This window comes from Staurois parvus, unplaced genomic scaffold (assembly GCF_062004578.1).
Source record: "Staurois parvus isolate SC_StPar_1 unplaced genomic scaffold, SC_StPar_1.0 ptg000018l, whole genome shotgun sequence".
Lineage (NCBI taxonomy): Eukaryota > Metazoa > Chordata > Amphibia > Anura > Ranidae > Staurois > Staurois parvus.
Window position 1 is genome coordinate 9,926,101 of NW_028317814.1, and position 25,110 is coordinate 9,951,210.

The following is a 25,110-nucleotide window of genomic DNA, read 5'->3' on the forward strand; positions in this document are numbered from 1 at the left end:
TATTGACGTTAATAGGGATGTTGAAGTCTCCGAGGATTATAGTGGGTAGCTCAGAGGAAAGAAAGTAGGGTAGCCAGGCGGCAAAGTCGTCAAAGTGGGACATGGGTCCAGGAGATAGATCACTGCAATCCTCAGGGAGATCAGAGAGAACAGCCGGATGCAGTGGGTCTCAAAAGAAGAGAAGGATAGAGATTGAGGGTTAGGGAGGACTTGAAAGGTGCTCAGCGGTGACAGAAGTAGACCAACCCCGCCTCCTTTCCGACCACTGGGCCTGGGTGATTGGGTCAAGATGAGTCCTCCATAGGAGAGTGCTGCGGGGGAGACAGAATCTGCTGCTTGGAGCCAGGTTTCGGTGAGTGCAAGAAGGTTAAGGGAGCAGGAGACGAAGAGGTCGTGGATAGAGGTGAGCTTATTGCAGACCGAGCGGGCGTTCCAGAGTGCACATGAAAATGGGAGGGTGGTTTTGGGGAGCAAGGGGACAGGTAATAGATTGAGGGGATTGCGGTGATTCCTGGAAGAAAGAGGATATCTTGTGTGTGAGTGAAATAATGGAGGACCAGGGTTCGGGGAGATATCCCCAGAGGTTTGGAGGAGGAGGGTGAGGAAGGTGGCATGTGAGCGGGATGTATATGAGCGCGCATGCCTTCCAGTCCTGGTGTTAGGGTCAGCGGGAAAATGAAGTATCAACAGGAGGTGATGAGAGCAGAAGCACAAATCTATCAGGAAACCAGAAATGTGTTTGAGTTTATTCACTTATTGCAGTGTTTAAATTTTTATACTAGGCAGTAAATAGACCACCATTCAGATCCAGGAGGACTAAAAGTTACATCACACCACAGGTTGCACCTTTACCACCACTTCCACAGAGACCTTATAAGGTACTCAGGGACTTCCTAACACCGCTCTGATGTGAGGACTAGATGGTCAACGCTTGGGTTGTATATCCTTTTATGGACACACTTGCCTTACCCAATTTTTGCACCCTATTGCCCTCATTATATTGTGTACATTATGCCAAGCCAAAACCTTTTTTTTCTAGTTTTATATAGTGTGGGGAAGGATTAGAAGCCTTGTTGGGTGTTACTGTTCATTTAGAGCTTTCTACTTCCTGTCCTGCGACAGTTCCACTTTAAAGTGTAACAAAATCATATTGTATCTGTCAATGAACAGTGTCTTAAGCGCACAGTTAGGGCCCTTGACTGACAAAATAGCAGCAACAACACCGCCAACTGAAGCATGTCCAGTGGTGGGACATTGTAGAGGGTTTGAAGTACACCCTCAATAATGTCAACAGTTTGCCACCAACAGGACCAAGAAATACCTGCTTCATGATGGCACTTCCTCCCTGGCTGGAAGAATAAGGTGTAAGCCCATCGTTGGTAAGCAGCATTCTGTAGTTTCCTTCAGCATGGAAGCGCCAAACAGAAGCAGGTATTTTCCACGCACGTTTTAGCGATCTTGTTGCTGGCGTTATATTGCAAGTTTGACACATCTTTAGGTGTTGTGATTCACCAATGACCATGAACATTCTTACAATAAGCAGCGATCCAGATCTCATACATTGTGATGACTAGGATTACTGAGCACCTAAAATTGCAACTTTGCTATCACAGGGAGGTTTTCTACCTGTTGGCTATATGGGTGCTAGATACAGAAGACCATCCAAAATTTGCATGCCAGGATTTATTTTTTTTAAGCACTCTCCCTCTATTTTGGGCTGGAAGGGACCGCCAAGTAGAGCAGTGAGCCAGTGGGTCTGCAGCTTCTAAAGCTGTCCAAATGGCAAGCATTCAGGGCAGCATTAAGTAAACACACACATTCACACCCAGTGACAAGAGGCCATGTGTTCCTTTTTAACAGATTATTTATGTTTGATGCAGAGATTTTATGCAGGTCTTTTGGTACATTCTAAATATGTGCTGAAACTTCCACTGCATTAGAATTTTGGTTTCAGTTATTGATTCTATATTATAGTTAGGACTAAGCAGCAAGTGGAGCTCTAGACTTTTTTTTTTTTTTATATATGTCTATGTTTACGTGCTTTGCTGAAAATGTCTATTGTCTACAAAACCCATTAACTCAAGCTCCAGTTTATCGTATGTACTCTCCAGTGCCTCAAGATATGTGCAGCCAAAAGGGAAGCCAAGGGTACCAGGACAGCGACAACCAAAGGAAATGCTCCAGGGGTGCAGCCCTCCTCAGACGGGGAAATCAGCCACTGGATAGAGAGAAAACAGGTGGCACACACACCTAGTGCATTATCCAAGGTTTATTGTAGGAATGAAATAATAAAAACATACTCACAGACGAAGCATGTATCTAAAAAGCATAGAGCCATTTCCCCACAGGCATAAAGCACACTCCCACACCATCCCACTCAGGCATCAACAGTGAGGCTCTTACTTTCCATTCATCATACATCAGCATCAGAGGTTGGTCATCAGCTCTGAGGAAAGGGATTCGTCCCTGAAACGCGTCAGCCATTTGACCGCGCTGACAGTGAGAACACCTTGCCTGCCGTTGTGGCCATTGTCATTTTTCTATGCTTTTTAGATACATGCTTCGTCTGTGAGTATGTTTTTATTATTTCACTCCTACAATAAACCTTGGATAATGCACTAGGTGTGTGCGCCACCTGTTTTCTCTCCAAGCTCCAGTTTATACACAAATCGCTAAAAAGTTAAGAAAAAAATTGGGAGGAGGAGGGATAGGTACAGCCACAAGTCTGAGATGGTGGCAGGTCCTAGAATTGTATCTGCTAATACAAGAAGGGCAGATACAGTACTGATTTAAAAGTAAGAGCATCTGCTTTTTGATCTGAATGTTTTTCTGTCAGTTTATCTAGTTTACTGAGTGCACTATAGGCTTCTCTTACATGTCTGCAACAGATACTCAGAGTCTCCATACACACAGGTACCAACACATGAGTTGATGCAATGGTACCTCGGGAATAGACTTTTCCCTTTGTGTCTCAGCACAGGTGTGCAGTGTAGAAGATAAATCAAAACTGCTGTATCATAACTCTCAGTACTGAACTGACGTAATGCTGATTCCACACAGACAACATAAGGTGTCTCGGAGGCAGATGCAGAGGGACATTCTGAGAAGATGATGAACATCAAAGAGGACTTTCAGTACCACCAAATCACAGTAAGTTATGCTGTTCTCAGGCAGTTATAATGTATCTTGAGGGGAAAGGTTTGCAATAAAAGTTATAGGATAGGAATAGGGGGTTATAAGGGAATTGGCCAGTCCAGATTGTATCTTTTTCAACTGCAGAAGTTCTGAAAATTACAAATGTGGTATTTAACCGAACAGGAATTCTGTTCCATGCAAAGTGAATCCTGTACACCAGCAGCGGATTCAGGGCCGGATCTAAGGGGGATGCTGGGGTGGGCTGTGCCCCCGAAGATCTCAGAGTACTAATCCATGAGACCTGATAGGGACAATTGATGTAAGAGGGACTTTGATGGGGTTATTTGATGTGAGTGGGCACTCTAATGGGGGCAATTGATGGAAGAGGGACTGATAGAGACAGTTGATATAAGGGGCACTCTTGACAGGGACAGTTAATGTAAGGGGGTACTTTGATGGGGATAGTTGATGTACGGGGGCACTTTGATGGGGATAGTTGATGTAAGGGGGCATTCTGATGCGGATAGTTGATGTACGGGGGCACTTTGATGGGGATAGTTGATGTAAGGGGGCACTTTGATGGGGATAGTTGATGTAAGGGGGCACTTTGATGGGGATAGTTGATGTAAGGGGGCATTCTGATGCGGATAGTTGATGTAAGGGGGCATTCTGATGGGGACAGTTGATGCAAATGGGCATTCCAATGAGGCAATTGATGTAAACGGGCATTCTGATGAAGACATTTTATATAAGGGGCACTCTGATGAGGACAGTTTATGTAAAGAGGCACTCTGATTGGGGACACCTGATGTAAGGGGATACTCTTATAGAAACCCTGATATAAGGTGGAACTCTGATGGGGTCTCCTGATGTAATGGGGGACTCTGATAGGGACACCTAATATAAGGGTAACTGTCCATATTCTCATCACACACGTTCCTGAAATAAGCTCTCAAAGGTACCGGGTGCTGCAGCAACCACCAGCTGGATACTGGAGCATGAACGTCACAGTGTAAATATTCGCCAGCACACCACGGATATTCAAATAAGTCCAAACTGTTTTTGTATGGAAGAAAGATCACATTACAAAAAAATGAGTGAAAATTGCACTTTTTTCTAATGTGATCTTTCTTCAATAAAAAAAAACTGTTCAGACTTATTTGAATATCCGTGGTGTGCTGGTGAATATTTACACAGTGACCTGACACAGTATAAGGGGGCACAGGTTCGTTTTTATCATCATAATCTAATGACAGCCTAATACATACTAGTGTTTTGTGTTCACCCCTGCACTGCCTGCGCTACCTATCAGAATCTTCCTCCAGGTTGTGAATCGTGATACAGAAGCATGCCAAGTGAACATGGAATACTTGTTTCCTGTATCTCCATCACACTATTGACGTTATGCTCCTTGACTTTTTTTTTACTGTACCCCCATGTCAAATGGGCTAGATCCAACCTTTAACAGATTAATTGTACCATGGGCCCCAAGCTATTTTCAACTCATTGGACCCCCCTCAGTTTTATTATTTGATCATCTTAAAGGAAACCTTTATTGAGAGCAGTACAAAATTGATACACTGTGACGACAACTGAAGTGTAGAACATTTCTAGCATCCCATACTTCCCTACCCCCTCCCCTCCTGGCATTCGTGGTTTCTGGACAACCACCAGTTCTGCGCCTATAATTTGCCAATACTGTATATTAGTTTCAGGTCAGTGACTTAGTTTAAGCCCCAGGACTTCAGATAATGGATTCCTGCATGATTATCTATATGGTCCTGCTAAAGCTAGCAAAAGATGGGTAGAATTTCAAACCAAAATTTTTAGGAAAAGAATGTTCTACGAAAGATTGTTAATTTTTCTTATTAGTCGGCCAAATCGATGTTTGTTTTGACTGCAGTGATGAGAAAATTCAAAGAAGCAGGATGGAAAGTTTTTCCTGAACTAACGAATTTCTAACAGTGTATGTAATCTTCATTCTGTAAAACCCATTAATTCCAAAATCAAATGTTAATAACAAACAAATACTTTTGAAAGACAACAATTTTCCGCCTTTTTTTTTCAGACTAAAAATGGTTGTTCTAAAGTCTATCCATCTATGGCCAACTTAAGTGCTTGTTCACTCATGGGCTTTGCAATAGCGTACATTGCAGTGCCATTCATTTTAATGCACAATGTACCTACACAAAAAATGCAGCATGCACTAAAATTTTGCATGGCAAGGTTCCGTACAACCCATATATTTCTAAAGGGGCTACTTAATCCAACATGCCTCAACACATGAAAACATTTTCACTGCAGCACAGGCCGTCTTGATGATAACAGGCCATACAGTGGTTCCAAACCTATTTTTTTGCTTAAAAATGAAAATTATGTGTTACCACCTCTGTGCAATGGTTTTGCACAGAGCAGCATCGAGCCTTGACATGCGGGCTCAATTCTTAACCAGGCTGTGTGCATCTATTGACATACACAGCATGCTAGACCTTCCCCCCCCCCCCCCCCTTCCTCCTCACAGGATTTAATTGACAGCAGCAGGAGCCAATGGCTGCTATCCGCAAAGCCTGTGAGACCAGAAAGATGGGAGGAGAGCTGCTGTAGATAGGATAGCACTGGATTGGGAATGGACTTGGGTGTTTGAGGAAAGGGGGCACTGGGGGAGCTGCTATTAAAATGTTTTTTTACCTTAATGCAGAGAATGCATTAAAGTGTTACTAAACCAAAATCAGTCTGTATATGCAGGAAAGCATGCTTGTTATACTCACTGTGGAACCTAAGGGGTTAATCCTCCGCATTGTATAAAAAGGATGTTTGATGCTGTCTTCTCTGATCCTACCCTTCTTCTTTTGTTCTCAATCCATCTGCTGATAGAACAGAGCCTTGGGGGCACTCTGCATATGCTCAGTGTGGTGTGTATTGCTAGAGAGTTTTTTTTCTTGGGAGGGTGCATGTGATTAGCACAGGGCCAATCAGCATTGTTCAGACAGAGGATCAGGAGTTATTCAACCTCATAGGACAACCAGGGGAGAATAAAAACTTATCCTATAAGTTTTAACCTGTGCTCTGCTGATAGAAGTCACAAGACTGCTTTATCTGCCGATGAGAAAAGGTATTTAGCAGTTTATGTTTACTAAAATAATTGCATTTCCATGTTGTGTGTACTGTGGGAGTCCAGATATAGTGAATGCAGGGTCCTGGGAGACCAGATATAGTGAATGCAGGGTCCAGGGAGATCAGATATAGTGGATGCAGGGTCCGGGGAGACCAGATATAGTGAATGCGGGGTCCGGGGAGACCAGATATAGTGAATGCAGGGTCCAGGGAGACCAGATATAGTGAATGCAGGGTCCTGGGAGACCAGATATAGTGAATGCAGGGTCCAGGGAGATCAGATATAGTGGATGCAGGGTCCGGGGAGACCAGATATAGTGAATGCGGGGTCCAGGGAGACCAGATATAGTGAATGCAGGGTCCAAGGAGATCAGATATAGTGGATGCAGGATCCGGGGAGACCAGATATAGTGAATGCGGGGTCCAGGGAGATCAGATATAGTGGATGCAGGGTCCGGGGAGACCAGATATAGTGAATGCGGGGTCCGGGGAGACCAGATATAGTGAATGCAGGGTCCGGGGAGATCAGATATAGTGAATGCAGGGTCCAGGGAGATCAGTTATAGTGGATGCAGGGTCCGGGGAGACCAGATATAGTGAATGCAGGGTCCGGGGAGACCAGATATAGTGAATGCAGGGTCCAGGGAGATCAGTTATAGTGGATGCAGGGTCCGGGGAGACCAGATATAGTGAATGCAGGGTCCAGGGAGATCAGTTATAGTGGATGCAGGGTCCGGGGAGACCAGATATAGTGAATGCGGGGTCCGGGGAGACCAGATATAGTGAATGCAGGGTCCTGGGTTTAGTAACAGTTTAAGGTAAAACACCTTTTGCCTTTAGAAATCCTTTAAATGTAATGCACATTTAATGAACCGGGTCCACATATTGGTCTTTCCAAGTGTGACCTTAATCCTGATAATGAGTACAAAGACACTATTTTATGTATCCACCTTTATAGAGAAAGAAACTGGAACTAAAATTTGTTTAATGTGACCAGTTAGAGCTAATCAGAAGTGTTTGATGCCTGCCACTTTTTTCTGGATCCCAAATGAGTTTACAAAAGCTTAGTGCATGTTCTCTATGTGGTATGGTTGGCTTTGTCAGAAATTACCTTTCAGGTCTTTCCGAGTAATACTGTATTTGCCTCTCTTAAACATCCTACAGGTTGCCTTACGAATCCGTCCATTTAACCAGGTGGAAATAGAGAGAGGTGTTGAGTGTATAACATACAAACTTGGTGAACAAGTAAGTAACAGTATTGTTAAAACACGAGTAACAAAACATTTACGGTATTTATGAAATATGTATGTATATGTTTAAAGGTGTTTCACCTACAGAATCTAAGCGTGAAATCTTTCCACTACGGGAACAGTAGCAAACCTAGAAACATCAGTAGGGAGGTGGGAGACAAAGCTCCATCAGCAGAGGAAGGTTAAGTAGGTCTGCTTTCCCCAGTAGGTTTTGGGCTCCTTTTTTCATAGACACAAAATAACAGCACAACAGAGGCATTTAGGGTCCCTTTTTTTTTTTTCAACTACAGGATGTTTGGTGCCTTTGGTGGCAGCTTCCTACGGCAGTAGAACACTAGCTGTCTTGCTGGAGGGCGAGGACAAGCTCTGCATTGTCTCCTTCATTTCTTGCATTTTATGATATCATCTTGCATCTCATGTCAAGTGAACAAATGCATTTGGGATTATTTAAAGTGTAACTCCAGCTATGTTAAGAAGAAAACATGTATGTGTAGTTTAACTATATACATTGTATATAGTAAAATATTGTACAGTATATAGTTACATTTTAGCAAAGTTTGGGTTTTTTTTGCAGATTTGTACCTTTCTGTGCCCTTTGCTATCAGACAATGTCCTTTTTTTAATCTGATTTCTGAGTACGATGGTTAGTCTTCATTGCAATTACCTGAGCATTGTCAGTGTTGTAATTTGAAAATCTGCAGTCTGCATTATCCTTTTAAAAGTAAGCGGGCATTTTGAAATTCCTGTTGCAGACAATGACTAAAATGTAGTGAGACAATGGGGTTGATTTACTAAAATTGGAGGGTGCAAAATCTGGTGCAGTTGTGCATGGTAGCCAATCAGCTTGTTCAATTGTGTTTTGAAAAAAAAAGAGAAGCGTGGAATCCTCAATGACAAATGCAAGACATAAGATCTCTGTGGGCATTCTATACATCATTTCTACAAATTGCCATAGTGACTGCAGCTTAAAATGAAAAGGCCACTTTTAATAAGATTATTTAAAGATGGATTAAGGCAGAATGGGTCAGCTTTGCCCACCCTTCCCATCCCTTCCCATCCCTTCCCATCCCTTCCCTTCCCTTCCCATCCCTTCCCTTCCCTTCCCATCCCATCCCATTCCTTCCCATCCCATCCAATTCCTTCCCATCCCATCCCCTTGATTAACATTGATAAAGATTGCAGGAGGCACAGAGAATCTGCCCTGTCAGTAACAAACTACATACACTATATTGCCAAAAGTATTGGGACACCCCTCCAAATCATTCAGGTGTTCCATTCACCTCCATGGCCACAGGTGTATAAAATCAAGCTCCTAGGCATGCAGACTGCTTCTACAAACATTTGTGAAAGAATGGGTTGCTCTCAGGAGCTCAGTGAATTCAAGCGTGGTACTGTGATAGGTTGCTACCTGTGCAATAAGTCCATCCATGAAATTTCCTTGCTACTAAATATTCCACGGTCAACTGCTAGTGGTGTTATAACAAAGTGGAAGCAACTGGGAACAACAGCAACTCAGCCATGAAGTAGTAGGCCATGAAAAAATGACAGAGTGGGGTCAGCGCATGCTGAAGTGCGCAGAAGTCACCAACTGTCTACAGAGTCAATAGCTAAAGACCTCCAAACTTCATGTGGCCTTCAGATTAGCACAACAACAGTGTATAGAGAGCTTCATGGAATTGGTTTCCATGGCCTAGCAGCTGCACCTAAGCCTTACATCACCAAGTGCAATGCCAAGCATCGGATGCAGTGGTGTAAAGCAAGCTGCCACTGGACTCTAGAGCAGTAGATACGTGTTCTCTGGAGTGACAAATTACGCTTCTCTGTCTGGCAACCCGATGGATGTGTCTGGGTTTGGGGGTTGCCAGCAGAACGGTACTTGCCTGACTGCATTGTGCCAAATGTAAAGTTTGGTGGACGGGGGATTATGGTGTGGGGTTGTTTTTCAGGGGTTGGGCTTGACCCCTTAGTTCCAGTGAAGGGAACTCTTAAGGCATCAGCATACCAAGACATTTTGGACAATTTCATGCTCCCAAAGTTGTCGGAACAGTTTGGGGATGGCCCCTTCCTGTTCCAACATGACTGCGCACCAGTGCACAAAGCAAGGTCCAAGACTTGGATGAGCGAATTTGGGGTGGAGGAACTTGACTGGCCTACACAGAGTCCTGACCTCAACCCAATAGAACACCTTTTGGATGAATTAGAGCAGAGACTGCGATCCAGGCCTTCCTGTCCAACAACAGTGCCTGACCTCACAAATGCACTTCTGGAAGAATGGTCAAACATTCCCATAGACACACTCCTAAACCTTGTGGATGGCCTTCCCAGAAGAGTTGAAGTTGTTATAGCTGCAAACGGTGGGCCAACTCAATGTTGAACCCTACGTACTAAGACCAGGATGCCATTAAAGTTCATGTGCATGTATAGGCATGTGTCCCAATACTTTTGGTAATATAGTGTATGTGTACATTCATGTATATTTATACACATATCACCCTGGTTTATGCAGGAATGTGAAGTCAGTATCTGTACCCCCTCGACAGGACTTTAATTTTTGGTGTCATTGCCAAGCAATTGGTTTGTTCAGAGACTGGATTCAGGTATGGGTTACTTGCCTGTCATTTAATTTGACATGAAGACAAACCATTACATGATTGGCAAAGAGTTCTTCAATCACTATGATGATTATTGGAAGACACAATTAAGCTAGTAATGCATTCTTTGGCAGATGCAAGTACTGCAACAGGGATCTGATTTAATTGCCATCGTTAAAGATAAGTTGTTACGCTGCTATGATGGTAAAATATTTTACTGGATGGATTTTTTAATGTATTATAAGGGAGAACTTCTGGAACATTGCCATTCAATTAATGTTGTTGCTGTGTAATTTGGTTGTAAGAATTATGGACGATTTATTTGCATGAGCTATTATTACAATGGCACTGAAGATTTAAACGAGTGATCAATATATAAATCAATAACTAAATTAATAAAATATATGTTGTAATGAATAATGAAGATGGTGGTTTGAAGTGCAGCTTTGTCTCACCAAACACTGTCTGACTGCTGCATCCCCTTGAAATTCATGTGTGTAAAGCAGGCAGTATGTTACTCCTTATGGAAATTGATAAACCCAGTAATTGCGCATGCATGGGCAACACCCATAGAGAAATATAGTCCGCATTTTATATGTGTCTATACGGTTATGGAGAGGGCTCCAGCAACCTGAAGGACCAAAAAACTGCCTAGCAATGGGCAGAATTCAGGACCCTGGGTTTTTTTCACATTAGGTAAGATATATTTAAATCCAATTTAAATGGATGCAGAGTGCCAAATGTGCATTTTCAAGGTGAGTTTTAATGTTTTCAAAGAAATGCAGTTTACTTCTTTTCTTAATGGTAAATGTGGCTGGGATGTTAGATTTCTCTAGCTACACAATGCTGGAGGGGGTCAAATGGACTGACCATGATTCATTTTATTACAGCAATGTGCTGTTAATGGAGATAGGCATGGTTACTACCTAAGAGTGTCATCACGAGCGCCAGTGTCTAAGCAGCCATAGCAGCAGAGAGAGTGACAACGCTGAAGTGATTTTTGCTGCAGAAGAAGCGTTGTCACCCTACTAAAGGGTCCAGTCTTACTGACTAACCTGGACCGTAGCTGATATCGGCTGCAGGACCTTTTCCTTTGTTTCTGCTGTATTATCCTTCTGCAGTGTGGTCAGGATTAAAATTAATATTTATTAATGCAGAAGTGCAGCAGCCATCTTTAAGGAAACCACTTTGCAATACTCATCCATGGAATGTTTCCAGTGCAGGGGGAAGCTATGTTGGTAGAGTCCTGGAGGTGATTGGCTAATGCAACAGAGCAAGGTGATGGGGTCTGCATGCGGGTGAGGGCAGTGGACTGTCTTAAAGCAAGCGTGTGGAAAAAAGACTGAGCTGCTGCTGGCGGGACGAATCCCTGCCATAGGTGACCACAATCCGGTGAGAACTCAGAGAAGTGAAGAGACCAAGAACCTTCTCCCTGGGAGGATGTAAGGTGTGATTTGGATGCCTGGTGAGCTCAGACTGCACAGAAATTCCTATCACTGTCTGAGGACTTGAACTGAATCTTATCATGTTTCCAGAAACCCAAATGAGGGCACCCTGGGTCTGGTAAGAGGCTAACATTGTATTAGTGCATCTGTTGTCTGCTGGGAACTGTTGTGCTTTCTTCAAGGGCCCCAACTTTGCCAGCGAATGTTTTTTTTTTTTTTTCCATCAATTACTGACGAGTGTGATGACTGCAGGTTACGACTCTCTTTATATACTATTTCTAGATAAATGCTGTTCAGGTCTGTTCAGGTAGGTTTTCTTTTTGCCGATATAAACCTACTTGTCAAGAGCTGTTGTGTTGCATTGCCTTTCTCTTCTGGTAACACCTCTGAGTGCCTACTGACTACATCCTGGTTTATTGCATGTACAAGTGACAGGTATAGAAGGAACTCATTTCTGGGAAGGGAGCTTGACTGAACATGCAGTAACCAGTGTGGAGAGAACAAGTGTGTCCTGATTTTCTGCTGCTTTGTCATTATTAGACCTTCTTAGCCAAGAGCAGAATGGCCAGGTTGAGTGTTAGGCAGCTCCTGTATATCACATCCATGCTTTGTAGAGATTCAGTTCTCAATCTTTGTCTGTCAAAGCTAAGGACCATTTCACACTGCTGCACTGCAGTTTCCTCACAGCATGGGTGCAGAGCAGTGCACCTAGGGTTTCGTGTGAGTTATGTGCTGCACCCTTGCTGCGGAGAAACTGTGTCAGAGCAATGTGAAAAGGGCTTAAGCCTACGACAACTTCAGAACCTCAAATCTGGCTTACTTTATCCCAGAACCTGAAATATTGCTAAAGTGATAATAAATTGTACTTTCATGTACATTTTTATGTTGATTAATAGCAAATGTTTAAAAACACTTTAAATAACTAGAAAACTCAGATTAGGAAACTATCCTCTCATGTCCATGGGTGCTTTCACAAGAGCCTCATTTATTGTTTGGATATAGGAATCGGAGTGGTAACCCGAACTTTTTATTTCAGATTAAACTTCAGCTTTAATATGCTAAATGAGCTGCTAATAGCAGAATGTACATGCTTTTGCTGTTTTTTTTTTCTATAATAATTTTTATTGAACATTTTTAAATATAATAAGCAGTACAGTGGCTAAATGGTTAGCACTTCTGCCTGGCAGTACTAGGGTCGTTGGTTCGAATCCCAGCCATGGCACCACCTGCCTGGAGTTTGCATGTTCTCCCTGTGCCTACGTGGGTTTCCTCTGGGTACTCCGGTTTCCTCCCACACTCCAAAGACATGCTGGTAGGTTAATTAGATCCTGTCTAAATTGCCCTAATATTTGTATGTATGAATGTAAGTTAGGAACCTTAGATTGTACGCCCCTTGAGGGTTAGGGACTGATGTGAATGTACAATATATATGTGTAAAGCGCTGCGTAAATTGACGGTGCTATATAAGTACCTGAAATAAATAAATACAATTCTGCAATGACAAAAATGAACATGAAAATATACAGTAGGAGCATCAAGATAGTACTCTGCCCTCAATTATATCACCAATCTTGTCTCCAAATATCACCCAAACCGTCTTCTTCACTCCTCCCACAACCTCCTGCTTTCTAGCTCCCTTGTCTCCTCGTCCCATGCCCATCTCCAAGACTTCTCCAGAGCCTCCCCCATCCTCTGGATCTCTCTACCCCAATTTATCTGACTATTGCCTACTCTACTCACTTTTAGGTGATGTGTGAAAACCTATCTCTTCAGAGAAGCGTATCCTGCCTTCAGCTAATAACCAAATCAGTTCATCCCCCACAGTTATTACCTTTTGTACCACTAGCCCCTCCCTCTTAGATGGTTAGCTCCAAGGAGCAGAGCCCTCCTAACCCTCTTGTATTGAACTGTATTGTTGCTGTATTGTCTCCCGTTATATTGTAAAGCACTGAGCAAACTGTTGGCGCTATATAAATCCTGTATTATAATAATAATTTCAGAATATATAAAAACTAAGGAAGGGGAAAATATGTGTTGGTAGGGGAGCATTCCCCTGAGATTTCCAATTGTCATTGTAGGGGTCTCTTGGCAGCCCAACTATCTCACTCGAGTTCACTCCCAAATGGTCTAACTGGGCCACTGCAAGGTTATGAATCTTCCATTATGCAGAAGGAAAGGTGTAGCTTTGGCTCTGTGGCCCTCTTGTTCACCAGTACCTGGGAATAGCTGCATATCAAAAAGAAGGTATTTTTGCATTCAAGAGTCAATACTATTGCTTTAGTTATGACAAGGGAGTGATCAGTAACATAGGAGACATGTTTATCATCCCCGCCACTCTCCTGAACATGCAGTCTTCCCTCTTGCTGAGTGCAGCCTGCCTGCCACTCGATCATCCCAGGAAATAGCAGTGGGGATCAGAGGGCACATAGTGGATATGGAGAGGAGTAGTTTGAGGGCACAAGGCATTGAGGATCACTGACAAGTCACATACACTGCAAGTTGCTTGGCAGGAGTAGCAGTGGTGCCACAGCAGCCGAGAAGGGATGGAATTGGGAGGCCATATTTAGATGAAATGGCTACCATCAGCAGCTTCTCAGCCACTTATCATAGAAATTCATTTTGATCAAGGACGTAAGACTTAGCCGGCCAGCTTTCCAATGTAAGCCTAACGTCCATGACAGTGAAACGATTAAGTGAGACTGCTACAGTCATTGTAAGTTGGGTTCTCTACAGCTCTGATAGCTGAATAGTACTTATTGATGAATGTCTTAGACCACCTAAACTTGACAGTTTCTTCTACCCTTTGGAGGCTCTACTGACGAAATCTTTGTGCTTGAGTTTTTGCGTGTGCACATCTGCTGTGGCCATTATGAGGGCTGCCCACTTCCCCTGCTGGATTCTTTGTTATATGATGGATAGGTGCTGGAACATGCAAAAGTTGGTGGGAGCACCCATTATTTCTGCGAGAAGTGGAAAAAAGTCAAGAATTACGGGAGGCAGATCATGGTGTTGGGGTTTTCAAGACATAAGAAGAACCCAATGTCTTGCCTCAGTCTACATCTAAAATGAAAACATTACTTTTCTATGGATTGAAAAAAAAATTAGCAGCTTTAACTAGAAGCTAGAATTTGATCATGGCCCATTATCCAGATCATACAAGACTTACAAATTCATGGCCAGGTTTAATTGTAGACCCTGCAAACCTTTCAGATACTGCTAGTGCTAAATATTCTCCCTGTGATCTCTTCTTTCAGATACTGCTGCTGAAGGATCCATCAGGAGGGTCTGAGGACTTCCTGCGTGCAAAGCGTTCTAGAGACAGGACCTTTGTATTTGATGCTGTGTTTGATCAGGATGCTACCCAGGTAAATTTCCCTCTGATCCATGTAGGTGCACCTTTTCTGTGATATCAGTATAATAGAGAGCAAAATGATATGAGATCCACTGCATATTAGGCAGATCAAATGAATCTGGTACATTCTAGATGAATCTTGAATTGCAAATACTCATATCAGCTTTCCCGAAACCAAATATAGGCGCTATATTGCTGTATTTTAGAACAGTTTAAAAATATATTGGATACTTTTTTTGCATGTATTGATTGCTGAGTTATAAACAAGAAAAAATCATCTGTTTTGCTATTTTCTTTTTAAATTTCCAAATGTATGCCAAAAATTGATTGGAAATGGAAGCTCTTGATGTTATTCTTGGCTTAGATATTGCAGATAATTATTTAAAATGGCTGCAATTGCTCTCTTTATAGCTTTACATTTTACATATATTTGGACACAAACAGAATCAGGACATTTTTACTTTGGTAGGCCATGTCTTTAGCAAAAATCAACTGTCATTTTGCATGTATATTTAAACTTATCTACAAATAGTAGCTGTCTATCTGATCATCCTTCACAAAAAAAAAATAATTAAAAGACCGTTGAAACTTTTTAGTCCATAGATCACACAGATATTCTTATTTCCCAGATGCTTTAGCCGTCTCACTGCCAGAGCTGTTTTTGCATTTTTTTACACACGTTTAAAAAATCAATTCAGGCCTGAAGATTACACAAACCCCCCAACCATCATATATTTTCTGAAAGCAGAGACCCTAGAGAATAAAATAGTGGCAGCTACACATTTTTACGTCACACGATATTACCGCAGAGGTCTAGGAAACTCAACACTTCAGAAAAAAAAACGTAGTGAATTGTAGGGCAAACGCAATAAATTACCCAAATTTTAGGTGAAATATAAAAGACAAGGTTGTGCTGAGAAAATAGATACCCAACATGTCAAACCTTAAAATTGCGTGCACTTGTGAAATGGCGACAAACTTCAGTACCCTCTATTTTCTATAGGCGACACTTCAAAAGCCCATACAGTTCATGTGTTTAGTGCTACGGAACAGGTCTTGTGCTAGAATTATTGCTCTTAAAGCGGTTCCAAAGGATCAAGGTTTTTTACCTTCATGCATTCTATGCATGAAGGTAAAAAGTCTTCTGTGTGCAGCATCCCCCTCAGTTCCCTCTAATACCCACCTAAGCCCCCTCTCGATCCAGCAATGTGCACTGGAGTCTCGGCTATCCCCGGACTCCCTCTTCTCATTGGCTGAGACAGACGTGGGAGCCATTGGCTCCCCACTGCTGTCAATCACAGCCAGTGAGCCAATGAGAAGAGAGGGGGCGGGGCCAAGCCACAGCTCCATGTGTGAATGAACAGACAGAGCACCGGGTGCCCCCATAGCAGCCTGCTTGCTGTGGGGTCACCCAACAGGAGGGAGGGCCTGCATGGGACCCGGGAAGAGCAGGATCCAGGCTGCTCTGTGCAAAACCACTACACACAGCAGGTAAGTATAGACATGTTTGTAATTTTTGCTTAAACAAAATAAGGCTTAGAATCACTCTAATCCAGTGAGCATGGCAATATGTAACATGTGTATCGCAATCGTTTTCACGCATACGTGAGTATATGTGGGGTTTGGGAGGGCCTCATAATTTTTTTAGGGGGATGTTATGTGCTTGGGTCTAACTCTTTTTAGGTGATGATTTTTAGGTGACAGGTTCTTGCTAATGAGACATGCAGGGTCTAGCCAGGGAAAAGTGACAGTAGTGACCTGGAAGTGACGTCATACATGTCGCTTTCTGGGTCACAGTAAGAAGGGGAGGAGAGTGGATGTGTGTCCATTCTCCTCTCCACCTGCTGGCACCCATGTTGGCTCCAGGCAGGGGTGGACTGACAACTCCTGGGGCCCCCGGGCAATAGGGGATCATGGGGCCCCTGTGTCCTTGCCTAAACTCAAAAAAGCCTATGAAAAAGGTACCAGGGGCATCTCATGGGGCCCCCTACTGACCCCGGGCCCTCGGGCAGTGCCCGAGTTTCCAAATGGTCAGTCCGCCCCTGGCTCAGGACTGCAAATGGGTAAGTGGAGCCCACAATACATGATGAGAGCACACGTGTGTGTGTGAGAGAAGAGGGAGGTTACTGAGGACTGTGGAAGCAATTAGGTGGCAGCGCAGCAACCCAACTGCTTCCACCTGACAGGTAGGAGTCTGCCTGTCAATTTCAGACACAATCTTAGTGGCTGCAGCCACCGGATTGTGTGTAAACCGCCTCTGACATACAGACGTATGGACCTGGCATCTGTCAAATGCTTCTGAGAAGTGATTTGAATGTAGATCGATTTTCAGAGGTGCAACAAATTAGCCGCACATATAAACCTGGCATTTAGCTATGAAAATTAAAGCTAGAAGCTGATTGACTGTCATGCACAGCTGTTCCAGATTCTGTCTGCTCCAGTCTTCGTAAATTCCCTCAAGTGTTGTGGGCTAAGTTTGCTGTACATCACCCTTCATTGTATGTTTGCCTATGCTAGACAGTACATATTTGCAGATGCCATGCTTGAGGATATATGTATTATACAGAGCAGAATAAATTGTGTAGAAGACAGGTTATATGACCACTTTTGTAGATGAGAGATATATGTCACATGCTCACATATTGTATTATAAAGTGCTTACAATGCAGTAACCACAGTCAGGGTTCAGTCATCTATATGACCATCTACCAACCTGCACTGTTTTTAGGATTTTTCAGACTAGTTTTCTGTATTTCCACCTTGTGATCCTGCCAGTAACACACTTTCTGTTATAGGGTGACAACACTCACAGTACTGTATCTATAGAGGAGCAATTCTACCCTAAGACAGGAAGTTAGCACTACAGAATACCTCCCCTTCTCATTATCTCCATTATATGGGGGGGTTTGCTGAAGTTTAAAGAGGTGCAGTAAGCAAGGCTTATACATTGCCTTTAAAAAGGCATTCATACCCTTGCAATTTTCCACGTTTTGTTATGTTACAACCAACAACGTAAATGTATTTTTTGGGGATTTTATGTGATAGACCAACAGAAGTGGCACATAATTGTGAAGTAGAATGAAAATGATAAATGGCTTTCACATTTTTTTACAATATCTGAAAAGTGTGGCGTGCATTTGTGTTCAGCCCCCTTTACTCTGATACCCCTAACTAAAATCTAGTGGAAACAATTGCCTTCAGAAGTCACCTAATTAGCAAATAGAGTCCACCTGTGTATAAATACAGCTGTTCTGTGAAGCCCTCAGAGGTTTGTTAGAGAACATAAGTGAACAAACAGCATCATGAAGTCCAAGGAACATACCAGACAGGTCAGGGATAAAGTTGTGGATAATTTTAAAGGGTTAGGTTATAAACAAAATATCCCAAGCTTTGAACATGTCACAGAGCACTGTTCAATCCATCATCTGAAAATGGAAAGAGTATGGCACAACTGCAAGCCTACCCAAACATGGCCGTCCATCTAAGCTGACAGGCCAGGCAAGGAGAGCATTAATCAGAGAAGCAGCCAAGAGGCCCATGGTAACTCTGGAGGAGCTGCAGAGATCCACAGCTCAGGTGGGTAGATCTGTCTGCAGGATCCCAATAAAATACATTTGTTTTTGGTTTTAACATAACAAAATGTGGAAAATTTCAAGGGGTATGAATACTTTTTCAAGGCATCATAACAGTGCCTACAATTTCTTTGCAGCATGGTCAGAGTGTATAGAATGTCAGGCAGTTTTGATTTAGGAGGAGCAAAAAGGTTTTGCATTTAATCTGAAGTATGATTTAAAAGTGCTGTTTTAATCTGTTTATGTAGAAAATACATTTATTTAAAATTTTGTCTTTCAAGAAATTTTTATGTTTTTCAGGAACATGTCTATGAATCCACTACCAAAAACCTGGTTGATGGCATTGTTAGAGGATATAATGCTACAGTGTTTGCTTATGGCCCAACAGGTATTAATGCATCTGGATGTAAACCATAAAGCGAGAAAATTGTGTCATGCACACTGGACGTTTTTGCAGCTTCTGTTTTTGGCTTTTGACGTTTTTTTGTACATCTAGTAAACCATCAGCATATTATCCTATGTATCCATGCACACGTAGACTGTAATCAACATTTTTGGCACTTTTTTGGCTTTAAAGAAACCCCAGGACTAATGGGTTTCAAGAGGAGTTTTTTTAGCCATGAAAATGCTCTAACGCGGTAAAATGCTGCAAACCAGCATTTTTTTTACCAATAAAAAAAATTTTTTTGGTAAAAAAAAGCTAAAAACCGCAAACCTGGAAAAATGCTGCTAAACGCTAATGCAAAATCGCTAATAAAAGCTGAAAAACTCACGTTTTTAATGTGACTTTACACAGATAACATTGCCAGAGTTAATAAAACACCCCATGTGCATGGAGCCTAATAGTATAGTATATATGATCATGGAGGAATGCACTGCATCTCAGGCCTCCACTAGAGAGCGCCACAACTTGTATTATAATATCTATATACCAGGGGCGGACTGACAACTCATGGGGCCCCCGGGCAATAGGGGATCATGGGGCCCCTATGCCCTTGCCCAAACTTAAAAAAGCCTATGAATAAGGTACCAGGGGCATCTCATGGGGCCCCCTACTGACCCCGGGCCCTCGGGCAGTGCCCAAGTTTCCAAATGGTCAGTCCGCGCCTGCTATATACTGTATTATACAGTCATTGTTATACAAATAAACCTATAAAAACTATATGCCATTTTGCCCATTCAGGAAAAAGTGAACGGTTCTCCTGAAAGCCCAACCCCACCTACCCACTGATACCTACCTTTGCTGCACTCCGCCACTGCTCCATTCCTCTGATAGAGCTCTAATATGAGAGTATGTGACCTTCTCCTCTTCTTCCCAGGATGCAGAGCTTGGGCCTGAGCAGGCAATCACTAGCCTTCAACATGTGATGGAGGGGAGAAGGTCATTAACCTTGTTTAGGTGATGAATAACTAAGTGCTTTCCTGAGTTCAGACCCACGGCTGTGTCAGAAAAATGGAGCTGCTGGGTAACGCAGTGAAGGTGGGTGGAGTGTGGAGAACCTGTAACCTTACCCTACTGACCCATTCCTTTAAAGTGTTACTAAACCTAGGATACTGCATTCACTATATCTGGTCTTTCACAGTACACACAACATAGAAATGCAATTATGTTAATAAATATAAAATGCTAAATACCTTTTCTCATCAGCAGATAGAGCAGTCTTGTGACTTCTATCATTGTCCAGCAGAGCACAGGTTAAGGTTTGTAGGAGCAGTTTTCTTTTTGCTCTAGGAGGATGCAAGATCTCTGTCTGGACAGTGCTGATTTACCCTGTGTACTCTCCCAAGAAAAAAAAAAAATTTTTTTGTAGCAATACACACCAAACTGAGCATGTGCAGAGTGTGTCCACAGATATGTCTTATCAGGAGATAAGAGGGGGACACTGGAAGGGGGAGGATCAGAGAAGTCAGGATGAAACAGCGTTTTTTCACAGTCCAGAGGATTAACCCCTTAGGTTCCACAGTGAGTATAACAAGCAGGCTTTACTGCATATACAGACTGGATTTACTGTTGTGGGTTTAGTAACACTTTAAATACAGGCTGCTACAATGACAAAGGATTCACAGAGCATTATGGATTGTCCAAGGAGGCAACACAGCAGAAGAGGTTTTCTATCAGATACTGTGTCTCTAATTGATATGTGTTATGGAGCCATCTAAAGTAGGGGGAAGAAGCACTGCTCTGACTCTTTTACAGAACATTTTAATCAGACCAGATAAATGTAGTCTGGAGAAAAGTACCTGTGACTTGCACCTGTTGACTGTATATACAAAAATACAAATTATTTATTTGCATTATATACTTAATGAGATATTTTTTATTAATTTTTTTAGGCTTGACCATGTTAAAAAAAAAATTTGTACAAAATCATAATATATTTTAAACCAATTGAAATTGCACATAAAAGGAGTTAGGAGATCTGCAATATTATGGTCAATGGCACTGTGCTCATCTGTGTTTTCTTCATGCGGTGCTCGTTTCACTGATTTTATTAGCAGAGATCTCAACAAGCATTTTTCAGAATGCATTTAAATTACACTACATCACTAATGTAAGTGTGAACCAAACCCAATGACCTCAAAACTGAGAAACTCACCTTGGCTCTCAAGTGCCTCATTTCTTCCTGCACTTGCATTTGGTGTGGCCATTGGTCAGGACGATAGATCTAAAATACAGCGGGGGTGCAGCTAAACTTCAAACTGTAAGGGAATGTGTGGCATATAGGATTAAGACACCCAGGCCCATATATCAAGGTCCTACCTTTCCTCAGGGCTTGTGCTGCTCCATGTGCTGGGATCCATCTTAGGTCTGCAAAGCATTGTGGGATCCTTTTTGCTTTCAGCCCTCTGCAGCTCCTCCCAGGAGGTGGCGGCTTATCACATTTAAGTCTGCTGTTTGCAGCTGTCCATTGCATTCGTGTCCTGTCTGTTGCACAGCAGCAAGCTCCTGTTCAGTTAACTCTTTGCTCTCCTGGATACCGACTCGGCTTTGGCTAAGACTCCTCCTGGCTTCTGACCCCGGCTCTGGCGACCATTCTTCCTGGCTTCTGACCCCGGCTCTGACAACCATTCTTCCTGGCTTCTGACCCCGGCTCTGGCGACCATTCTTCCTGGCTTCTGACCCCGGCTTTGGCTACGATTCCTGCTGGTTCTCGACTTGATTATCCTGGAAGACGACCTCGGCAGGAGAACTTCTGTCCTACCAAGTCATCCGCTGTTGCTGTCAGACTTGCATAGACTCTTGCCTTGTTCTGTGTAAATAAACCTACCTTTAATTGCACCTCCTTGTGTGTCTGGCTCCTCGCTCCCTGACACTATACCACAGAAGATCCAACTGTTATTCCAGAAAGGATATTCTTCTATACCTGCCCCTCTTCTTCCAGTTACAGGAAATTCAAGTGTAGCGCTACCCCTGTAGGGGCTGCTGATATTAACTATTTCTCCCCCAGCAAGTACAGAGGCTGACTATCCCCAAAGCACCAGTCCATTCACTCCAACTTCAATAATACAAGTTAGGGGATGTCTTTTTATAATTTATTACTTGAAACACTTTAACGGAAGTGAGGGTTTGGTTGTGGGATACTCCAAAACACTCAGCACTTAATTAGGGGACAATCTTCTCTAAGTGTGCTGGAAAGTCTACGGCCTCACATCTGAAGACCATGGGGCAAGTCTTTTTGGCATCTGGTTTCCTTGCACTGATGCACAACTACCCAGTGCAGCTTCCAGAACACTACACGGTCACAGAGATCAGTTTGGGGTCTTTACCCACAAGTCCTCCAAAACAGCTGCCACCTTCCAGCTTCCTCTGGAAATGGTCCAATGAGGGAGACGGCACCTCCCCAGACCAGATTCCCTGTGGTAAGGTTCTGCAATCGGCTCCAAGCAAAGTCAATCAATGCCATCAGCCCTGGCACCGTTGAGGCCTCAAGAGCACAGTTCTTGGGCAGCCTTAGGACAACAGCCCCGAAAAGAAACCCTGCTTACCAGTGTCTCAGACTATTTAGAACTATTCCAGACCCTTTCTGGACATGCCTCTCCAGGGATTAGCTGTAACTTGATAAATATCCATTCTGATTGTTTTGACTCTGCCACCCTAAGCTCTGGAAGCTTCTTCTAGAGGCAGGGATAAGCAATCAAACTCTCAGGCTGTCAACCCTGAACAGACCAGGGCCAAAATTTACTTCTCCCATGATTACAGAAGGAGCCAAACTAAATGTACCTAGCATCTTATGCTAGGAAGGTGCTGCACAAGCATTACACATACCTTCTAACTTTGTAAGATTAGAAAAGGGACTAATTATGGCATTAAGTATGTAGGCAAATGACAGGCCTCCATCTTGTGTCAAGTAATATAGACCATGAGGATTTACAGTTGCAAGAAAAAGTATGTGAACCCCTTGGGATTACGTGTAGTTTTGCATGAATTGGGCATAAAATGTGCTCTGAACGTCATCTAAGTCACAACAATAGAAGAACACAGTCTGCTGAACATAATACTACACAAACATTAGATGTTGCCATGGTTTAATTGCACATAACATGTAAACATTCACAGTGCAGGGAGGAAAAAGTATGTGAACCTTTGGACTTAATAACTGGTTGACCCTCCTTTGGCAGCAATAACCTCAACCAAACGTTTCCTGTAGTTGCAGATCAGACCTGCACAACGATCTGGAGTAATTTTGGACCACTCCTCTTCACAAAACTGTTTCAGTGTAGCAATATTCTTGGGATGTCTGGTGTGAATCGCTCTCTTAAGGTCATGCCACAGCATTTCAATCGAGTTGAGGTCAGGACTCTGACTGGGCCACTCCAGAAGGTGTATTCTGTGCTGTTGCAGCCATTGTTTTGTTGAATGACTTGTATGCTTTGGGTCATTGTCCTGTTGCATCACCCATCCTCTGCGGAGCTTCAGTTGGTGGACAGATGGTCGTACGTTTTCCTGCAAAATGTCTTGATAAACTCTGTAATTCATTTTCCCATCAATGACAACAATCCGTCCAGGCCCCGAGGCAGCAAAGCAGCCCCAAACCATGATGCTCCCTCCGCCATGTTTTACAGTGGGGATGAGGTTTTGATGTTGGTGTGCTGTGCCTTTTTTTCTCCACACATAGTGTTGTGTGTTCTTCCCAAACAACTCAATCTTGGTTTCATCTGTCCACAGTATATTTTGCCAGTAGTGCTGTGGAACATCCAGGTGCTCTTTTGCAAACTTCAAACGTGCTGCAATCTTCTTTTTGGACAGCAATGGCTTCCTCCGTGGTGTCCTCCCATGTACTCCATTCTTGTTTCATGTTTTCCTTATTGTAGATGTGTCAACAAAAAATGTTAGCATGTGCCAGAGATTTCTGTAGGTCTTTAGCTGACACTCTGGGATTCTTCTTTACCTCATGCAGCATTCTGCGCTGTGCTCTTGCAGTCATTTTTACAGGACGACCACGCCTAGGGAGAGTAGCAACAGTGCTAAACTTTCTCCATTTGTAGACAGTCTGTCTTTCCGTGGACACATGAACATCAAGGCTTTTGGAGATACTTTTGTAACCCTTTCCAGCTTCATGCAAGTCAACAATTCTTGATCGTAGGTCTTCTGAGAGCTCTTTTCTGCGAGGCATGGTTCACACCAGACAGTGCTTCTTGAAACCAGTAAACCCAAAACAGGTGTGTGTTTTTTAAGGGCAGGACAGCTGTCAGCAACACATCCAATATCATCACACTGATTGGAGTCAAGGTTGACTCACTCCTGGCTCCAATTAGCTCTGGGAGAAGTCATTAAGTTAGGGCCTCACATATTTTTTCCTCCCTGCACTGTGAATGTTTACATGTTATGTGCAATTAAACCATGGCAACATCTAATGTTTGTGTAGTATTATGTTCAGCAGACTGTGTTCTTCTATTGTTGTGACTTAGATGACGTTCAGAGCACATTTTATGCCCAATTCATGCAAAACTCCACGTAATCCTAAGGGGTTCACATACTTTTTCTTGCAACTGTATATGCAAAAAATGATTGCTTTAAGACATTTTTTAAATTTTTCCTTCTTTTGGCTTTTAGTTTAGTGCAGTAAAACAATTTTGATAGTTGGGTAATACATTTTTATAGAGATCTTTACATCAGGCCAAAAAGAGAGGCAGCTCAGGAAAAAAGAGGGACAGAGGGATTTGTTTCCAAAAGAGGGGTAGCTTCTCTAAATGCGTTAAAATTGGCAGATATGCATAATAGCACATAGAGTAATTAGATATCATATTTATTCATCTAATAAATAGTTGCATTTGCTTATGCCTTTATGATTTTAACCTTCCTCTTGTCTCAGGTACAGGTAAAACATATACAATGTTAGGGATGGACTGTGAAATGGGAATATACATTCAAGCTCTTAATGACCTTTTCAAAGCTATTGAGGACAATAGAGAAAGTATGGAATGTTCCGTATCCCTTTCATATCTGGAGGTAAATATATGAAGTGTATGTGTGTGTTCAGTTTATACAGTATTATACAGTCAGGTCCATAAATATTGGGACATGGACACAATTCTAACATTTTTGGCTCTATACACCACCACAATGGATTTGAAATGAAACGAACAAGATGTACTTTAACTGCAGTCTGTCAGCTTTAATTTGAGGGTATTTACATCCAAATCAGGTGA

General features: G+C 42.7%; 1 protein-coding gene across 1 annotated transcript in view; it reads left to right on the forward strand.

The window, feature by feature from the left end:
• The first annotated feature begins 3,108 nt into the window (after positions 1–3,108).
• Positions 3,109–25,110, forward strand: part of LOC149473057 (kinesin-like protein KIF19) — a 96,405-nt gene continuing 74,403 nt past the window's right edge. Inside the window, exons 1-5 of the mRNA XM_089683563.1 lie at positions 3,109–3,150; positions 7,414–7,494; positions 14,790–14,900; positions 18,760–18,847; positions 24,774–24,910. Of these exons, the coding sequence (XP_089539689.1) occupies positions 3,109–3,150; positions 7,414–7,494; positions 14,790–14,900; positions 18,760–18,847; positions 24,774–24,910 (459 nt within the window). The remainder of the gene's footprint in view (positions 3,151–7,413; positions 7,495–14,789; positions 14,901–18,759; positions 18,848–24,773; positions 24,911–25,110) is intronic.